A 17,198-nucleotide genomic window follows, 5' to 3' on the forward strand; every position below is an offset into this window, starting at 1 on the left:
CATTAAAAATGGGCACGTTGCAGAATGAAAATTTTAAAAAGTCTTGACTTTTTTATATATGGTCATGAAAGTCTTATTGTTGGCGTAGGAAATGGGAGAACTTTTATGTTGAAGTTCAGTTTGAAATAACCTTAGAAATTTCAATGGCAGTGTTAAAATTTGAGAATACTTGCATGAGATTCAAATATATGCAAAATAAATAGGACAAGCTTTTAGATGCCAGAGAACCCAACGAAAACACCCAAAATTGCGTTGACTAGCAAATAAAGCAATACCAAAACTTGCAGGAAATGACCTAATTAATATTATTTCATTAGGCGATTGTATGCAATGTTAAACGAAAGAACAAATAAGATTGAATAGATTATAGAAAGAAATGGAAGTAGGAGAGAATAACGTGGTTTAACCCAACGACTTACGTTCACAAGAAAAAGCTTAAGTAACTATATCTTTACTATGATGAATTGTTATTTTAGAGTGAACCCCTAAGTAAGGTATTTATTGAAATTAAATTTGACTTAGGAGAAGTCTGTGATTGGAATAAATATAAAATCAAGGAAAATTGGTAAAATTAGTGTTCCTTGATTTTCGTCCATTAAAAATATCAACTCATGCTGAATGTGATGTGATATCACTGATATGCATGATACACTAATACTTCCCTCAAACTCAAGATATATAGAAACATAATGATGCCTTGAGTTTGAAATGGAAGCACATGAAGATACCTTGAAGATGACCACCGATGACAAGATTGGATGTAGAATGAGTCAAGTAATGTGCAATGAATTGTGCAAAATGCTAGCGAAGATGGTGGGCATCGACAATGGATAAGTGTTGAAAGATGGCTACAATACAAAGGCCTAACACTAACTACACCAATGACCAAAGACTAGTTGTAATGGTTGGAGGACGACTACGCATTGGTGGCCAAATTATTATTGGCAAGGGATGACATCATGATAAAAGCATGCGAGTAAGTTCGTTGATTTTACAAAGATTGAACCAAAAAAATAATGAGGATTGTGTCATGTCATGTGACATGGGAGTTGGGAGACACAAATAGAAAACAAACATCAAAATTGAAATCCATGCAAACAATAAAGTGGGAAATTCTAATTCTTTATAGTAAAACTATTGTCGTAAGTGGTTGAATTCTACGACAGCTTATGGCGATCAATGATTTAAGTGAAGCAATAGTTAGCGGTGAGCTGGTAGCTAGAAATCCAGTGAAGGCCACATGATAAGTGGCTACGATACTATATTAAAATAAAAAGGGGTTAAAATGAAAAAAAGAAGTAGTGATAGAAAAAGACAGTTATTATTTGATTTTAATCAATTATGCATATCAATATGGGCTAAATGTGATATACATGATACACAAATACAATTAAGGAGAGTGTACTTACTCAGAGAAAAAAACACTAAACAAAAAGTTTTAAGGAAATTGAATCAACTACATATTTGCATTATTTTTTGTCGTCATAATATTACAAATCCAATTTTGTTCATAACTAATTTTATAATTGTTAAAGTAGTTGATTGTAAGTGGTGGTAACCACAACTGATACTCATGAACCCATCACTTTTTTTCCACTACTCATAGTTAAACACTTCAACAATTGTGAAAGAAAAACTCTAGAGATACAACAAAATCTTAGGGTAAGTTAATTTTAACATTTATTTAATGTTAATATTAAATTAGATATAAATGAAAATTTAATATTTATTTAATTTTGTTAATTTTTAAATGCACCCGTAGCTAGTCTATATAATTTTTTTTAAGTGGAACTTCTTTAAAGGATTCAAATTATAGTTTGATTAAACTCTAATTTTTTGTCAAGTATCATTTTAATTAGAATTTTCATGCTCCAATTTCGGCCCTTCATTTTAATTACTTCTACCCTCTAGCTTATTCTACTTTAAGTCCATTTTGTTTCTCAAAAAGAAAAAAGAAAAAGAAAATTCAAGTCCATTTTAAACTACTTTCAACTCATTTAAAATTAGTTTAAATATTCTTACTAAAACTTATTATAAATTCAAGTATAAACTTCAATGAAATACTTTCTCATGTTCTAAAAAAATTGGCTATTCCATTTTAGTATATTTTAATAATAAATGAATTTTAATAAATTATTTGCAAAAATAAAATTAAGATTGATTGCATCATAATAATAAAATACCGTTAAGAAGTATAATGAATCTATGCATATGCAATGGTTACAAGCTAACTAGTTTTACGCTAGTTATATACAACTAAAGTTAAAGAAAATTGACATAAGATTTTTGCGGGAGGGGAACTGAGGACAGCACCGCTGTTGGGCATTCCCCGAAGATTGTATGAGCCCAATAAACAGATAGGACAACCTGACTGAGGGAAGGAGGCCGAGTTGGAACCCCTATTCCCTCGAGGAAGAAGAGACAACCTACACCCCTACCAAGGATTTTGGACTAGGACAGGGGACTAAGGGGGAGGGGAATGAAAAGAGGAGCAAGTCGTGTTAAGGAAGCATCCATTGCCTTCGCATTAAATGCACTATACCAACAAGGGCAGTCACATTTATGGGGGAGGTGATGCCTGAACAGTACCCGGACAGCATGTACCTCACCTGATACTCTCTCCCAAAGGGGAGAAGGAACAAGTATCTGATGAACAACCACTGCCCTACAGCTATATACCATCTAAAAGCTGTAGGAACACATATAATAATAAGATAAAATACATGTCATTAAAAATGAGCACATTGCATAATGAAAATTTTAAAAGTCTTAACTTTTTTATGGTCATAAAAGTCTTATTGTTGGCGTAGGAAATGGGAAAACTTAATTTTATGATGAAGTTCAATTTGAAATAACCTTAGAAATTTCTTATTGTTGGCGTAGGAAATGGGAAAACTTAATTTTACGATGAAGTTCAATTTGAAATAACCTTAGAAATTTCAATGGCAATGTCAAAATTTGAGAATAATTGCATGCAATTCAAATACATGCAAAATAAATAGGACAAGCTTTTAGATGGCAGAAAACCCAATGAAAACACCCAAAATTGGGTTGACTAGCAAATAAAGCAATACCAAAACTTGAGGAAATGACCTAATTAATATCATTTCGTTAGGCGATTGTATGCAATGTTAAAATAAAAAAAAAAGAACGGATAAGATTGAATAGATTGTAGAAAGAAATGGAAGTAGGAGAGAATAACGTAGTTTAACCCAATGACCTACGTTCACGGGAAAAAGCTTAAGTAACTATATCTTTACTATGATGAATTGTTATTTTAGGGTTTGTTTGGAAATAGCTTATTTAGCTGAAATTGAAATTTTTTTACTAAGAGTATTATAGATAAAAATAAAAGTTAATTGAAATTGTACATTGGGACTCATGAATAATAACAAAAATAAGCAGGATAGTAACAAAAATAAATTAAATAATAAAATAAGGTAACTTTAAACTCTAATTATAAAAGCAACCTTAGAGTGAACCCCTATAAGTAGGGTATTTATTGAAATTAAATTTGACTTAGGAGAAGTCTTTGATTGGAGTAAATCTAAAATCAAGGAAAATTAGCGTTCCTAGATTTTAGTCAATTAAGAATATCAACTAATCAACTTGTACGGAATGTGATGTGATATCATTAATACTTTTTTTTTTTGGAAAGGATATTGTAGGGTCACGTCCCGCAACGAACCGCAGTAGTGCTGGGTTCGCGCATGAATGGGCCCATACAATATCATTTGTAGATAGTGGGTTCGAAAGGCTAGGCCTTGGTTACCCAGCGGTGGGTTTTTGTGGTGTTCATATGTGATTAAAGTGTCTTCACCCTTAGAGTCTTTCTCCTGGAGGTGGACTGGAAGCCCTTCCTTTTTGGCCAGTCCCACTCCAGATTACTTAGTTTTTCTTTTATACTAGCCTGCGTTCACTTTCCTTCGTCCACATGTAGGGTCGACCTTTCCAAGACTGATACTTGTCCCGTCAGTCCAAAACCAAAGTTGTTGGGAGTGGTTGATAAAGCTGAAGAATACGGCTCTATTAGGTGCAGAGCTATGCATGGGGAAGGTAGTAAGAGCAGCCTTTCCTAGATATTTTAGATTTTCTTTCAAGTTTGTCCCTATACCGTTTTTGCCCCTCTTCTTGGTGGAGCTTTGGGTCAGCCAAGGGCTGCACTGTCCTCGGCTGCTTCTCCGGGCCGATTTGTGCTTTACGTTATTGAGTTTGGACTATAACCTTCTTCGGCTTGGGCCTTAGGGCTCCCCATGAATAAGTGGGCCTGGCCCATAAATTGTTGGGCCCCACAATAGCCCCTCAAAATCCTGCTGTCCGACCTCCTGGTTAGAGAGGGGGGTTTTGGTAATACCGAGCCTTTATTATGGCTCATTTAATTCAGCTTTTGACTGACGCTGGCGACTCTTCACCTGCCCAGGGAGTATACCGATCTACAAGATTTCCCCCTTAATTTGCGCACGATGCGTTTATGCCGTTCGGTTATCCGAAGCGCGTCTTTAATATCTTCCCTTTACGAGACCTCCCAGATTCAACGGTTTTTGATGGCGTGGGGGAATGAAACGGGCATATTCTTGTTTGCAGATTTCCTTGGAGATCTGAACACATTAAGTACCCTCTTCTTCGTCCCCTATATAAAGAGAAAAAGCAAGAGTTGTTTCTCCCACAGATGAATCCCTTTAATCCCCCCAAAATTCGAAACCCTCAGATTCCTTCCGGAGTTTACTTTCACTCTCTGGTTATTCCTTAACCTGAAATATACTCACCATAGTAATAAGCAATGAAAAAACCATTCCCCTCCCAGAAACACCATGTTCTAACGAAGCTCGAAATGACTCGGTCAAGGCACGGATGGCGGAGACTCAAGATTTGTCTCACCTTTCTTTCAGCCAAAATCCGAAGCAGGGACTCGTCACGTCACACTTTTGGCGTGACTGAGCCGAGGACACACATCATCAGTACTACCCGCTCTCTCATGAGCATATCTAATATGGCACCAGTGTGTTAGGAGTCAGGACTGGGGCAAGGACTAAGTGCCCCTGCTTCTTCCTCTCTTCGTTCACTGGCGCCTCCTTTTGCCTCTCTTTCTTCCTTCTCATCTTTTTCCTCTTCTTCTCCTCCTTCTTTTACTCATGTCCTCCATCTTCCTCATTCATCTCCTCCATCTTCATCATTCATCTCCTCCATCCTCTTATTCCTTCTCCTTCATCTTCTTCTTCCTTCTCCTTCATCTTTTCTAAAGAAGATTCTTCTCTCAATATGAGCAGTACTGAGGCAGAGATTGGAGAGACTTTAAAGACGAGTTTAAAAGACACCTGACTGTTTACTTATCTATATTGCGGATGTTATTGTTGTTTCGGCAGTTCACCTTTTGTATAGGCTTGTTTAAGCCCCTCTTTGTACATTGTAATAATTTATCATATTAATAAAAATTGTTGTTATCTTACTTCGCATGCTCTGTCTCTATGTTTTTACAAATTTGCAAGCGCTGCTTGGCATAATAGTATAGCATTTGAATCAATGACAACTAAGGACAAAATGCTTGCTAATAAAAAGATGTCACCATAATTTTAATAGAATTGTTTGACATAGCAATGCCTACCTATGAATAACGATACTTGCCCAAAACAATGCCGAGATTAGAATTGGATGCTCCATGCGGTGTAGGAAGTAATCCTCCGAAGACATATCACCCGCAAAAATGGACAGCCCCCTTAGGCTACCGAATAGTGAGGCGTCCCGCCATCACCCTAACGCTTTTATTGACATTAATATTTTACAGTATTTGAGCCGAGGACTTTCCCATCCGAGTAGTTTGCGCCCCAATAGGCTTGAGTCCGAGGACTTCGCAACGCCTTGGCTCTGTCCCAATCCTAGTTTTGTCATCCAAGTAGTTGGCTTCCCCATATGCTTGAGTCCGAGGACCATGCAAGGCCATGGTTCCGTCCAAAATTTTTGAGTTCTTGGTTTCCCCATAGGCTTGAGTTCGAGGACCATGCAAGGCCTTGGTTCTGTCCAAAACTTTTTGAGTTCAGTTTCTCCCTTTCCTCAGGTATTTCACGAGGTGCCGAGCAAGAGGTTGTCCTCGACAACGGCTATTCCTCGGCGTGGGCCATTGCCCCTGGGCCCCCATGCAGAACGGGCCTGGGCCGCGAATTCACTAGGCCCACAAGTCAAGAGGTATTTCTGTAGTCTTTGGTCACGCGGTACTTTTTGGCGTTCCAATGTTCGAGGTGCACCTTCCCGAGACTCCTTTAATCCCATGGTTGCAGGTGGCGTTGGAGATTGAGCCGGAGCCATTTTGTCTGTAGCGTTCCTTGGGACGCTGCGTGAATTAAATGCCACCACCTTACCTTTTTAAATAAATAGGAGAGAAAGTTGCTTCACCTACGCATCCATTTTTCAGTTTCCTCCCAAATCACAACTCCCATATCCAGTGCTATCCCCCCTTTAGGATAACATGTTTGAGGCGAGGATCGGGGAGAAGGAACTATCTCCGCCACAGAGGCGTCGTGTCCTCCTGGGACTCAGAATAGTGAGGTATGGGCAAAGGAAGCATAAATTCAAGAGAATATTCCGCTTTGACAGAGGGGAAAGGGTGTTTCCCCCTCTTTTAGTCAAAATCCGAAGCAGGTTCTGTTCATGCCAGAATTTTGGTGTGTCAGAAGAAAAATTCTCCGCCATCATCGCCTCTGCCCTGTCCCAGGCAAATTTTTGGTGAAGGCTCCTCAACTTCCGGCTCCCTGCACCTTTCCTTCAGCGGTGTGAGGCTCAAGTTGGGTTTCTTTTGATGCCTGAGTTATGGGCATATAAAAGCATTGAGGAAGAACAAGGTCTTTGAGCAGTAGCCAACCTCTCCTCTGATCCACTTCCTCGGCTTTATCTTATTCTCTTGTATCTTTCTTTCTTTTTGGTTATGTGGTTAGCTTTAGAAGCCAACCTCTCGTCTGTACTGCCTCTTCTGCTTTGTCTTATTCTCTTGTATCTTCTTTTTCAATTATGCAGTGAGTTTTAACATAAGCTGATTCCAGCTTTTCATTGTACGCTATACTATTTCTTTGTTTTAGTAAAAATGGAAATTTATTTACTTGTTTTGAATACTGTTCTTTTGGCAACACCACTTTGTGAATGGGTGTGCCCCAGGTGTGTGTTTCTCCTCAGCGATATTTAGAGCAAGAACCCGAGACAACGGTTGAACGTTCTGTAATAAGCGCGAGAATACTGTCCGAGAACGATAAATTCTAAATGATTCATCCGAGGGGGTGACTGAGCATTGAATGACTTTGATTATGCTTTTGGAAACATGTTGCTCCATTCCGTACTGGTCCCTTTGGTGTCGAGGATCCGAAGGCAAACTAGAGAATCCATGTAGTTCAGGAATTAACCCAGTTGTTAATGGAGAGTTTTCCTCGGGGAGGTTCGTAGTTTTTCCTTTTAAGTAGCTGGTTTCTCCAGAGGCTTGGGTTCGAGAACCATACAAGGCCTTGGTTCCGTCCAAAACTTGTATTCTCTTTGTAAGTAGTTGGTTTCCCCAGAGGCTTGGGTCCGAGGACCATACAAGGCCTTGGTTCTGTCCAAAACTTGTATTCTCTTTGTAAGTGGTTGGTTTCCCCAGAGGCTTGGGTCCGAGGACCATACAAGGCCTTGGTTCTGTCCAAAACTTGTATTCTCCTTGTAAGTAGTTGGTTTCCCCAGAGGCTTGGGTCCGAGGACCATACAAGGCCTTGGTTCTGTCTAAAACTTGTATTCTCCTTGTAAGTAGTTGGTTTCCCCAGAGGCTTGGGTCCGAGGACCATACAAGGCCTTGATTCTGTCCAAAACTTGTATTCTCCTTGTAAGTAGTTGGTTTCCCCAGAGGCTTGGGTCCGAGGACCATACAAGGCCTTAGTTCTGTCCAAAACTTGTATTCTCCTTGTAAGTAGTTGGTTTCCCCAGAGGCTTGGGTCCGAGGACCATACAAGGCCTTGGTTCTGTCCAAAACTTGTATTCTCCTTGTAAGTAGTTGGTTTCCCCAGAGGCTTGGGTCCGAGGACCATACAAGGCCTTGGTTCTGTCCAAAACTTGTATTCTCCTTGTAAGTAGTTGGTTTCCCCAGAGGCTTGGGTCCGAAGACCATACAAGGCCTTGGTTCTGTCCAAAACTTGTATTCTCCTTGTAAGTAGTTGGTTTCCCCAGAGGCTTGGGCCTTGGTTCTGTCCAAAACTTGTATTCTCCTTGTAAGTAGTTGGTTTCCCCAGAGGCTTGGGTCCGAGGACCATACAAGGCCTTGGTTCTGTCCAAAACTTGTATTCTCCTTGTAAGTAGTTGGTTTCCCCAGAGGCTTGGGTCCGAGGACCATACAAGGCCTTGGTTCTGTCCAAAACTTGTATTCTCCTTGTAAGTAGTTGGTTTCCCCAGAGGCTTGGGTCCGAGGACCATACAAGGCATTGGTTCTATCCAAAACTTGTATTCTCCTTGTAAGTAGTTGGTTTCCCCAGAGGCTTGGGTCCGAGGACCATACAAGGCCTTGGTTCTGTCCAAAACTTGTATTCTCCTTGTAAGTAGTTGGTTTCCTCAGAGGCTTGGGTCCGAAGACCATACAAGGCCTTGGTTCTGTCCAAAACTTGTATTCTCTTTGTAAGTAGTTGGTTTCCCCAGAGGCTTGGGTCCGAGGACCATACAAGGCCTTGGTTCTGTCCAAAACTTGTATTCTCCTTGTAAGTAGTTGGTTTCCCCAGAGGCTTGGGTCCGAGGACCATACAAGGCCTTGGTTCTGTCCAAAACTTGTATTCTCCTTGTAAGTAGTTGGTTTCCCCAGAGGCTTGGGTCCGAGGACCATACAAGGCCTTGGTTCTGTCCAAAACTTGTATTCTCCTTGTAAGTAGTTGGTTTCCCCAGAGGCTTGGGTCCGAGGACCATACAAGGCCTTGGTTCTGTCCAAAACTTGTATTCTCCTTGTAAGTAGTTGGTTTCCCCAGAGGCTTGGGTCCGAGGACCATACAAGGCCTTGGTTCTGTCCTAAATTTGTATTCTCCTTGTAAGTAGTTGGTTTCCCCAGAGGCTTGGGTCCGAGGACCATACAAGGCCTTGGTTCTGTCCAAAACTTGTATTCTCCTTGTAAGTAGTTGGTTTCCCCAGAGGCTTGGGTCCGAGGACCATACAAGGCCTTGGTTCTGTCCAAAACTTGTATTCTCCTTGTAAGTAGTTGGTTTCCCCAGAGGCTTGGGTCCGAGGACCATACAAGGCCTTGGTTCTGTCCAAAACTTGTATTCTCTTTGTAAGTAGTTGGTTTCCCCAGAGGCTTGGATCCGAGGACCATACAAGGCCTTGGTTCTGTCCAAAACTTGTATTCTCTTTGTAAGTAGTTGGTTTCCCCAGAGGCTTGGATCCGAGGACCATACAAGGCCTTAGTTCTGTCCAAAACTTGTATTCTCTTTGTAAGTAGTTGGTTTCCCCATAGGCTTGGGTCCGAGGACCATACAAGGCCTTGGTTCTGTCCAAAACTTGTATTCTCCTTGCAAGTAGTTGGTTTCTCCAGAGGCTTGGGTCCGAGGACCATACAAGGGCTTGGTTCTGTCCAAAACTTGTATTCTCCTTGTAAGTAGTTGGTTTCCCCAGAGGCTTGGGTCCGAGGACCATACAAGGCCTTGGTTCTGTCCAAAACTTGTATTCCGTTTCTTAATTTACCTACTTCCTAAAGGTTAGCTCCTCGAATAAGGTGGGGGAAGCTAACTTGATGTTTAAAGCCCCTAGACTTGCTATGCCACTGGCACTATGAGGCGTAGCCCCTAGTGGGAACTTGTGTCGGAACAACAACAACGTGTCGCCGGTTGTAAAGGCATCCTCGTAGACCCTCGTTCGACAGAAGCTCAACTCCACCGCCGCTCGAGCTAACGCGCAAGCCTTTCCCACAGACGGCGCCAATTGTAGGGTCACGTCCCGCAACGAACCGCAGTAGTGTTGGGTTCGCGCATGAATGGGCCCATACAATATCATTTTTTGAGAGTGGGTTCGAAAGGCTAGGCCTTGGTTACCCAGCGGTGGGTTTTTGTGGTGTTCATATGTGATTAAAGTGTCTTCACCCTTGGAGTCTTTCTCCTGGAGGTGGACTGGAAGCCCTTCCTTTTTGGCCAGTCCCACTCCAGATTACTTAGTTTTTCTTTTATACTAGCCTGCGTTCACTTTCCTTCGTTCACGTGTAGGGTCGACCTTTCCAAGACTGATACTTGTCCCGTCAGTCCAAGACCAAAGTTGTTGGGAGTGGTTGATAAAGCTGAAGAATACGGCTCTATTAGGTGCAGAGATATGCATGGGGAAGGTAGTAAGAGCAGCCTTTCCTAGATATTTTAGATTTTCTTTCAAGTTTGTCTCTATACCGTTTTTGCCCCTCTTCTTGGTGGAGTTTTGGGTCAGCCGAGGGCTGCACTGTCCTCGGCTGCTTCTCCGGGCCGATTTGTGCTTTATGTTATTGAGTTTGGACTATAACCTTCTTCGGCTTGGGCCTTAGGGCTCCCCATGAATAAGTGGGCCTGACCCATAAATTGTTGGGCCCCACAAATATCATTAATACTTCCCTTAAACTGAAGGTAGAAACATAATGATGCTTGAGTTTGAAATGTTAGCACATGAAGATACCTCGAAGATGACCACCAATGACAAGATTGGATGTAGAATGAGTCAAGTAACGTGCAATGAATTGTACAAAATGCTAGAGAAGACAGTGGACATCGACAATGGGTAAGTGTTGAAAGATGGCTACAATACAAAGGCCTAAGACTGACTGCACCAAGGACCAAAGACTAGTTGTAATGGTTGGAGGACGACTACAATGGTGGCCAAATAAATATTGGCAAAGAATGACATCATGATAAAAGCATGCGACTAAGTTCGTTGATTTTACAAAGATTGAACCAAAAAAATAATGAGGATCATGTCATGTCATGTGACATGGGAGTTGGGAGCCAAAAATTGAAAACAAACACCAAAATTGAAATCCATGCAAACAATGAAGTGGGAAATTCAAATTCTATATAGAAAAACTATTGTCGTAAGTGGTTGAACTACGACAGCTTATGGCGATCATTGATTTAAGCGAAGCAATAATTAGCGGTGAGCTGGTAGAAATCTAGTGAAGGCCACATAATAAGTGGCTACGATACTATATTAAAATAAAAAGGGATTAAATAGAAGAAAAAAAAAAAGTAGTAGAGATAGAGAAAGACAGTTATTATTTGATTTTAATCAATTATGCATATATATATCAACTACATTATGCATTATTATTATTATTTTTGTTATAATATTACAAATCCAATTTTGTTCCCAACTAATTTTACAATTGTTAAAGTAGTTGATTGTAAGTAATAGTGAACACAACTGATACTCATGAATCCATCACTTTTTTTCACTACTCATAGTTAAATGCTTCAACAATTGTGAAAGAGAAACTTTAGAGACACAACAAAATCTTATATTTTCACAACACTCTTATTTTTAGTTGTGGTGAACTTGGATAAAATTTTATTTTGATATGTAGTAGATTGACACCTAAACTTGTTGTGAAAATATTGTAAGATTTGTTGTTAAAAAAAGCTTGTTATGAAATTTATTGTGAAATGGTTTGTGTAATAGTAGCAGCATATTATTGTTTGGGTTTTACTAAAGGCATATATTAGGTAAAAAAAAATTAGGAAATTTTTTTATGAAAAATATTAAAAGTGACTAACTTTTTTTGACAATATTTTTAATTTTTCATATATTTTTTTTAAATGGATGACTAATGTATACACTTAATGTATGCTTAAATATATTAGTAAACACTTTTTTAGATAATTATTTATGAATAAAATGAAAAAGTAACTAAATTTTTTGTTAAAATTTTTAATTTTTCATAAAAAAATTTCTAAAATTAATGATTAATGCATTCGAGCATTTAACCAAACCTTATTTATTTTGATTGAGATATGTTTCAGTTTCACAACAGCTTTAACATTTTTTTTTTAAATTTTTTTTTACTTTATCCATGGTGACTTTGTGAATAGAATCAGCCAATCAGGTGTGGGCGTCCGATAGAAGATATCAATTAAAGTTGGTAACGTGTCCGTGATGTCTCAAGCCCATCACCATGGGCCCTTCATTACAATTAAATTAATAATTATCGAAGAAAATCACTGTCGTAGTGTTATTCATTTGAACCAATTTAAAAAGAAGTTTTTAAAATAAATTTGACTATTATTTTTCTTTTCTTTAAGATTTTGGGGAGGCAAAGTAAGAGAGGAGGAATCCACGACACAGAGAACGAGAAGACAACAGGGTGATAGGTACCAATAGACTAGAAGCTTCTTGGCTATTATTTAGATAACGGACAAAAATTTAAGTACAATAATTTTGATGCTACTCTTTAGATATTTTTTTAAAGATTTCGTCACGTGCCTATTTAGTTAAAAATACATTTTTATCCTTTGAGAAAAAAATTTATCTAACAAAATCTTAAGAGAATAACTTAAGAAAAAAGTCTTGCTCTTAGATAAATATATGGTACTAATACGGACGGAGCCAGAACTTTAAGTTAGGAATGGTGGTTTTACTGTTAGTTGTGTGCAGTAATTTCAACCTATGATTTTGCTACTTAGCTGTTGAGATTTTTTTTTTTTTTTTTAGGTAAGAAAAAAATTATTTTTGTTTAGAATTTTTTTTAAAGGGCAGGGTTATTTATTTTGGATAAAATTAGTTAATTGAGCTTAATTTTGTTTTTAGTTTTACTCGTAATTTTTGTTGTTGCGCTATTTTTTTTTTTTTTTTTTTGGTTTGTATATTTTGTTTAAATTTTAGATCTATAAATTTTTTAATGTTCACTAAAATGAGGAAAATGCTACGGCTGCAAGTTTTTTTTTAAAAAATTACTTATGTAATAAGTGGTTACTAGTAAGTAAAAAATTATGTGAGTGGTGTGCCCTTATGCAAATCAATAAAAATTTACTACCAAAAAGATTTGTAAAAATTCTATAAAAAAGTTTGTGAGTATAACATTACTCTTAAAAGAATCAATGATATTGTTAAAGGGAAATAATTTGTAATTTTATAGAACAAAATTGCTAAAATTAATACACATATAATAATAATAATAATAATATTTTTTTATAAACAATTTAGGGGGGGCCATTTCCCCCTGGTCCAAAGGTAGTTCTACTCCTGAGTACTAGCCTCATCATACGTGCTTTGCGCGTGCAATGAATTTTTTTTTTGGTTTAGTATCATAATTTTCCTTTAAAATTTTTTTTGGATGTTTGTTTTGATGACGTGAATTAGTAGGATAGTGTCCTATTTTGTAGGTATTTTAAGTGAGTTTGAGATATATTTTTATCGGGTTGTTCTTAAGTTTTTTTTTTTTTTTTTGGCCAAACATAAGATTTAGTAGTATTTCTGAACCACATATAAGTCCAATCCAAAGAGGAGAATCTTCTTATAAATAGTATAAATTATGCATCTCTTGTGTTTTCTAATTATTGCAAGCCAAAATAAAATAAAACAAAATTCTAAAGAAAGGAATCATATCTACATTCTTTAATTCTTTTGGTAAAACCTGTTAATGCTTAGAGTCTAATTATTTGCCTAATTTGTTGAGTTATCGTATTGTTCAATAGAATTCATACTAGCATCAAAGTCTATTGTGTTTTTTTCACTTAAACCAAAAGAAGTATGAGCCTTAAACTTCTTTAGCTTACGCCAATAAAATAGTGTTGGAAAATTTTGTGTTTTTTTATTTTTATTTTTTAGATAAGTAGATAGTGGAAAATGGGAAAGTAGAGTTTAAAGTTTGAACCATATAAATAACACCATAAATGACACCATTGATCATTATTACTAAACTATCATTTGAATCCCAAAGAGAGGTATGAGAAGTTAAGAGAACCATATTTGTTACAGTAAAGAGTCGACTTAACTAAATTTTGTGGACAACAAAATTAGCATCCCTCCCCAAGTCTTAACAATGGAGATGGGTGTGGGTTTTAGTTAGTTTAACTGGTAAAATTTTTTATGGTTGAATAAAATATTTAGAGTTAAATCTCTACCTACACTAAAAACTGATTGATATATTAGTTTGATAATAAAGAATAAAATCATAAAAACGGATATTATAGGTTGTAACTCTATAATAATAAAAAATGGAGATGGAGCAACATTTTAAACTAGATAGCAACGGGTAAACATAATCAATGATAGTGCATGGTCCATATCGGCAAGTTAGAAAAGGTCATCAAGGGTAGTAAAACATTGGTTGTGTCCCCTTCTAAAATGGCATTCACAATATTAAGTTTGGATAAGCATTAAATGGTAAAAAAAACAGGACAGCTAACTGAGCTAAGGCTTCAACTCGATCACAGAAGGTGACCTTTTTAATTAAATGATGACACAAATGCCTTATTTTGTTCATCGATTTATTAATCTGCTTGACACAAGCACATACAGAAATGGACGTGTAATAAGTAGATATCAACAATTATTAATTAGTTGGTACTTTGGTTTGACGAAACTAATTCAAATACACTTTGTTAGTCAATGGTCTTGTAACTGAATTGACATCTCTCCATGCATAAAGTGTTTGGGATCTAAGGAAAAAATAGTTCGAGTTGCGAGATTAGCAGCGTAATTATTTCTCAAAAAATAAAAAAAAAACATACTTTGTTAAAAATGGCCCACATAATTAGTAAAGTCTCTATATTTTTGCCCTTTATATATCTCATTGAGTTAGACTCAGGACTAAGAGGTCGGGACCAAACAACCAATTAATCTGTTTTTTTTTTTTTTTTTTTAATTCTTAAAAAAAAAAAACTGTTTTTATTTTATTTAATAAGAACCAATTAATCTGTTGTTACTTTCCGATTGAGTAAATTTTATGAAAAGTCGAACACCTGTTGTTTGGTCACAAGAAATAATGACAAGGCCCTTTCGGGAAGAGAGGGGGATTGGGGGATGAGTGGTATAGTACCACAATATTCCGTATTATAAATTTAATAAAAATAGAGTTTCAATTTGTGACTTGTGCTCATTGTCAGACCAAGATACTACAAGTTAATAAAAGTTTTTAGTGTAGATGGAGAACAAGTCACATATCTTTTATTCAAAGACAAATGATAACTCTGAACTTAGTGAACTTATGAGTAGTTATCTATTATTTAGGGTGTGTTTGAATATCGTTTATTTTACTGAAATTGAAAAGTTATTGCTGAAAGTGCTGTAGATAAAAGTAAAAATTAGTTGAAATTATATAGTAGGGTCCATAAATAGTGCCAAAAAATACAGTGAGACCCATAAATAGTAACAAAAATAAATTAAATAATGAAATAATTTTAATTTTTAATCTTAACCTAAACGCACACTTACATCTAGAATTACTGTTATTTTTCATCATTCTGACCACAGTTGTAACAAAGAAGCAATACAATAATTAGTGGTACTATTTATTTATTTATTTTTTGGTTGTGAGGATTAGCCAAAGATAAGGACTCATAAAAGAATGATGATGTGGTGATCCCATTAAAAAGGAAAAGAAAAGGATTACTTTAAGAAAGTTTAGACATAATTTTTATGAGATTGACACCAATTTTTACTATAAATACAAAAATGGTAAAAAAAATATAAGCTATTTTTTGTCCTTTATCCACAAAAGAGTTTCTAAAAGTAGTTCTTTTTTTTTTTTTTTGTCCGGTTTAATGTGCACATTAACAAATTTATTTTTTTAAAAGTTTTTATTGGGAATTAAAAAAGTTGTTAAAACTTTTTCATTCCTTAATAAACTTTTTTCAAAATTGGTTTACTAATGTGTGCCCCTGGAACATTAGTAAAATCCATTTTTTTTTTTATATAAAAAAAGTTATGTTAACAAGTGTCCTTAGAGTATTAATCAATAATTTATTTTAAAAAAAATTTTAATACCACTTTTATAAGAAATGATAAAACTATCAAAACATTAATTTTTTTTTTATTTTTTCCTTTTTTTTTTCTAAAAAATTTTACTTAAGAAAGTTATTAGCACACTCCTTAGCATTTCTCGTTAAAAAAAAAAAAAGAAAAAATAAAAAAAGGGGTCGAATGCTGAAAAGCCTGAAGTCCCATCTGTCAACTAATTCCCGCTTTTCAATTATAGCCCACCTTTTTATTATCATTATCTGTCACCACATGGCCTTTGCCTAGTCATTGGTCAGTTCGTTCTTATCTTTTATTTTCCACTCAGGCGTGCTTGGATTTCAAGTCCATTCGCCCCATCTTCTGTTCATACCTAACTTTTTTTTTTCCATCACACTACTTTTCGCTCATGGTTTATCTCTACAAAACTATGTTCCATCATCACCAATTCACCGCATGTCCATTAACCACCTCTGCCTCCCTTAATCTCAAATTTTCTATGGTAACCCATTAAAGCCATTACTCCCAAACCAGACCTTTATATGGGACTCTTTGGGGTCACTTCCCAAATGCTTATTTTGCAACATTCTTCTATCATTTATTGCTGAGCCTAAATCCTTAAATTGTGTTCTTTCTTTACCTTAAACAAACCACAACAAAACATGAGGAACAAGGCACAGCACAACAAGTTCGTGAGGATCATGTCAATACCCATAAGGGCTTTATCAAAAGCAAGAGACTTCTACGTACGCAGCATGACTGGATGTGCCCCGAGAGTTGGTCACAGCAACCCAACTGGGTACCCTGTGATTTTGCCTAAGAGCTTCAGTGGCAGCTCGGCGAGGTCAAATGATAATGATGATTACAGGGAGCTGATTAGAGCTGCCTCGGCTAGGACTATGACTGATATGATTGACATGGATATGATCCTAAAGCGGCAGCAGCAAAAGGTGATGAATTCTTCTTCATCCAAGGATTTGCCCAAGAGTGCAAGCGTTGGGATGGGCAGGATTGATGAAGATGGGCCTTGTGATGATTTTGGTAAAGATGTTGGTGTTGGTGTTAGTGTGAAGTCTGATTTGTTGTATCCAAGAAGCAGGAGCTATGCTGTCACAAAGAGAAGTGTTATGATCTGAAGATTGATTGCCAATTGATTAAAAGCCTATAATAATTTTCAATCTTGTTTTTTTATGAGAGATGTGATAATTTTACTCTCTCTATCTCTCTGTGTTTTGGTTAATTCTTAACCATATATGCTGTTTGAGAAGTCTGTACATATATAAGGTGATTTAATTCAAGTATAATTTAATTTA

At 36.8% G+C, this 17,198-nt stretch overlaps 1 protein-coding gene across 1 annotated transcript; it reads left to right on the forward strand.

The window, feature by feature from the left end:
• The first annotated feature begins 16,226 nt into the window (after nucleotides 1–16,226).
• LOC126709269 (uncharacterized) lies at nucleotides 16,227–17,198 on the forward strand. The gene has a single exon (XM_050409426.1). It carries the CDS (start codon nucleotides 16,548–16,550, stop codon nucleotides 17,019–17,021), a length of 474 nt encoding a protein of 157 aa, XP_050265383.1. The 5' UTR covers nucleotides 16,227–16,547; the 3' UTR covers nucleotides 17,022–17,198.

Source organism: Quercus robur, chromosome 12, assembly GCF_932294415.1.
Source record: "Quercus robur chromosome 12, dhQueRobu3.1, whole genome shotgun sequence".
Classification (NCBI taxonomy): domain Eukaryota; kingdom Viridiplantae; phylum Streptophyta; class Magnoliopsida; order Fagales; family Fagaceae; genus Quercus; species Quercus robur.

What these genes read in the sequence shown, in the direction of transcription:
- LOC126709269 (XM_050409426.1), top strand. Translation starts at nt 16,548, where the DNA reads ATGAGGAACAAGGCACAGCACAACAAGTTCGTGAGGATCATGTCAATA.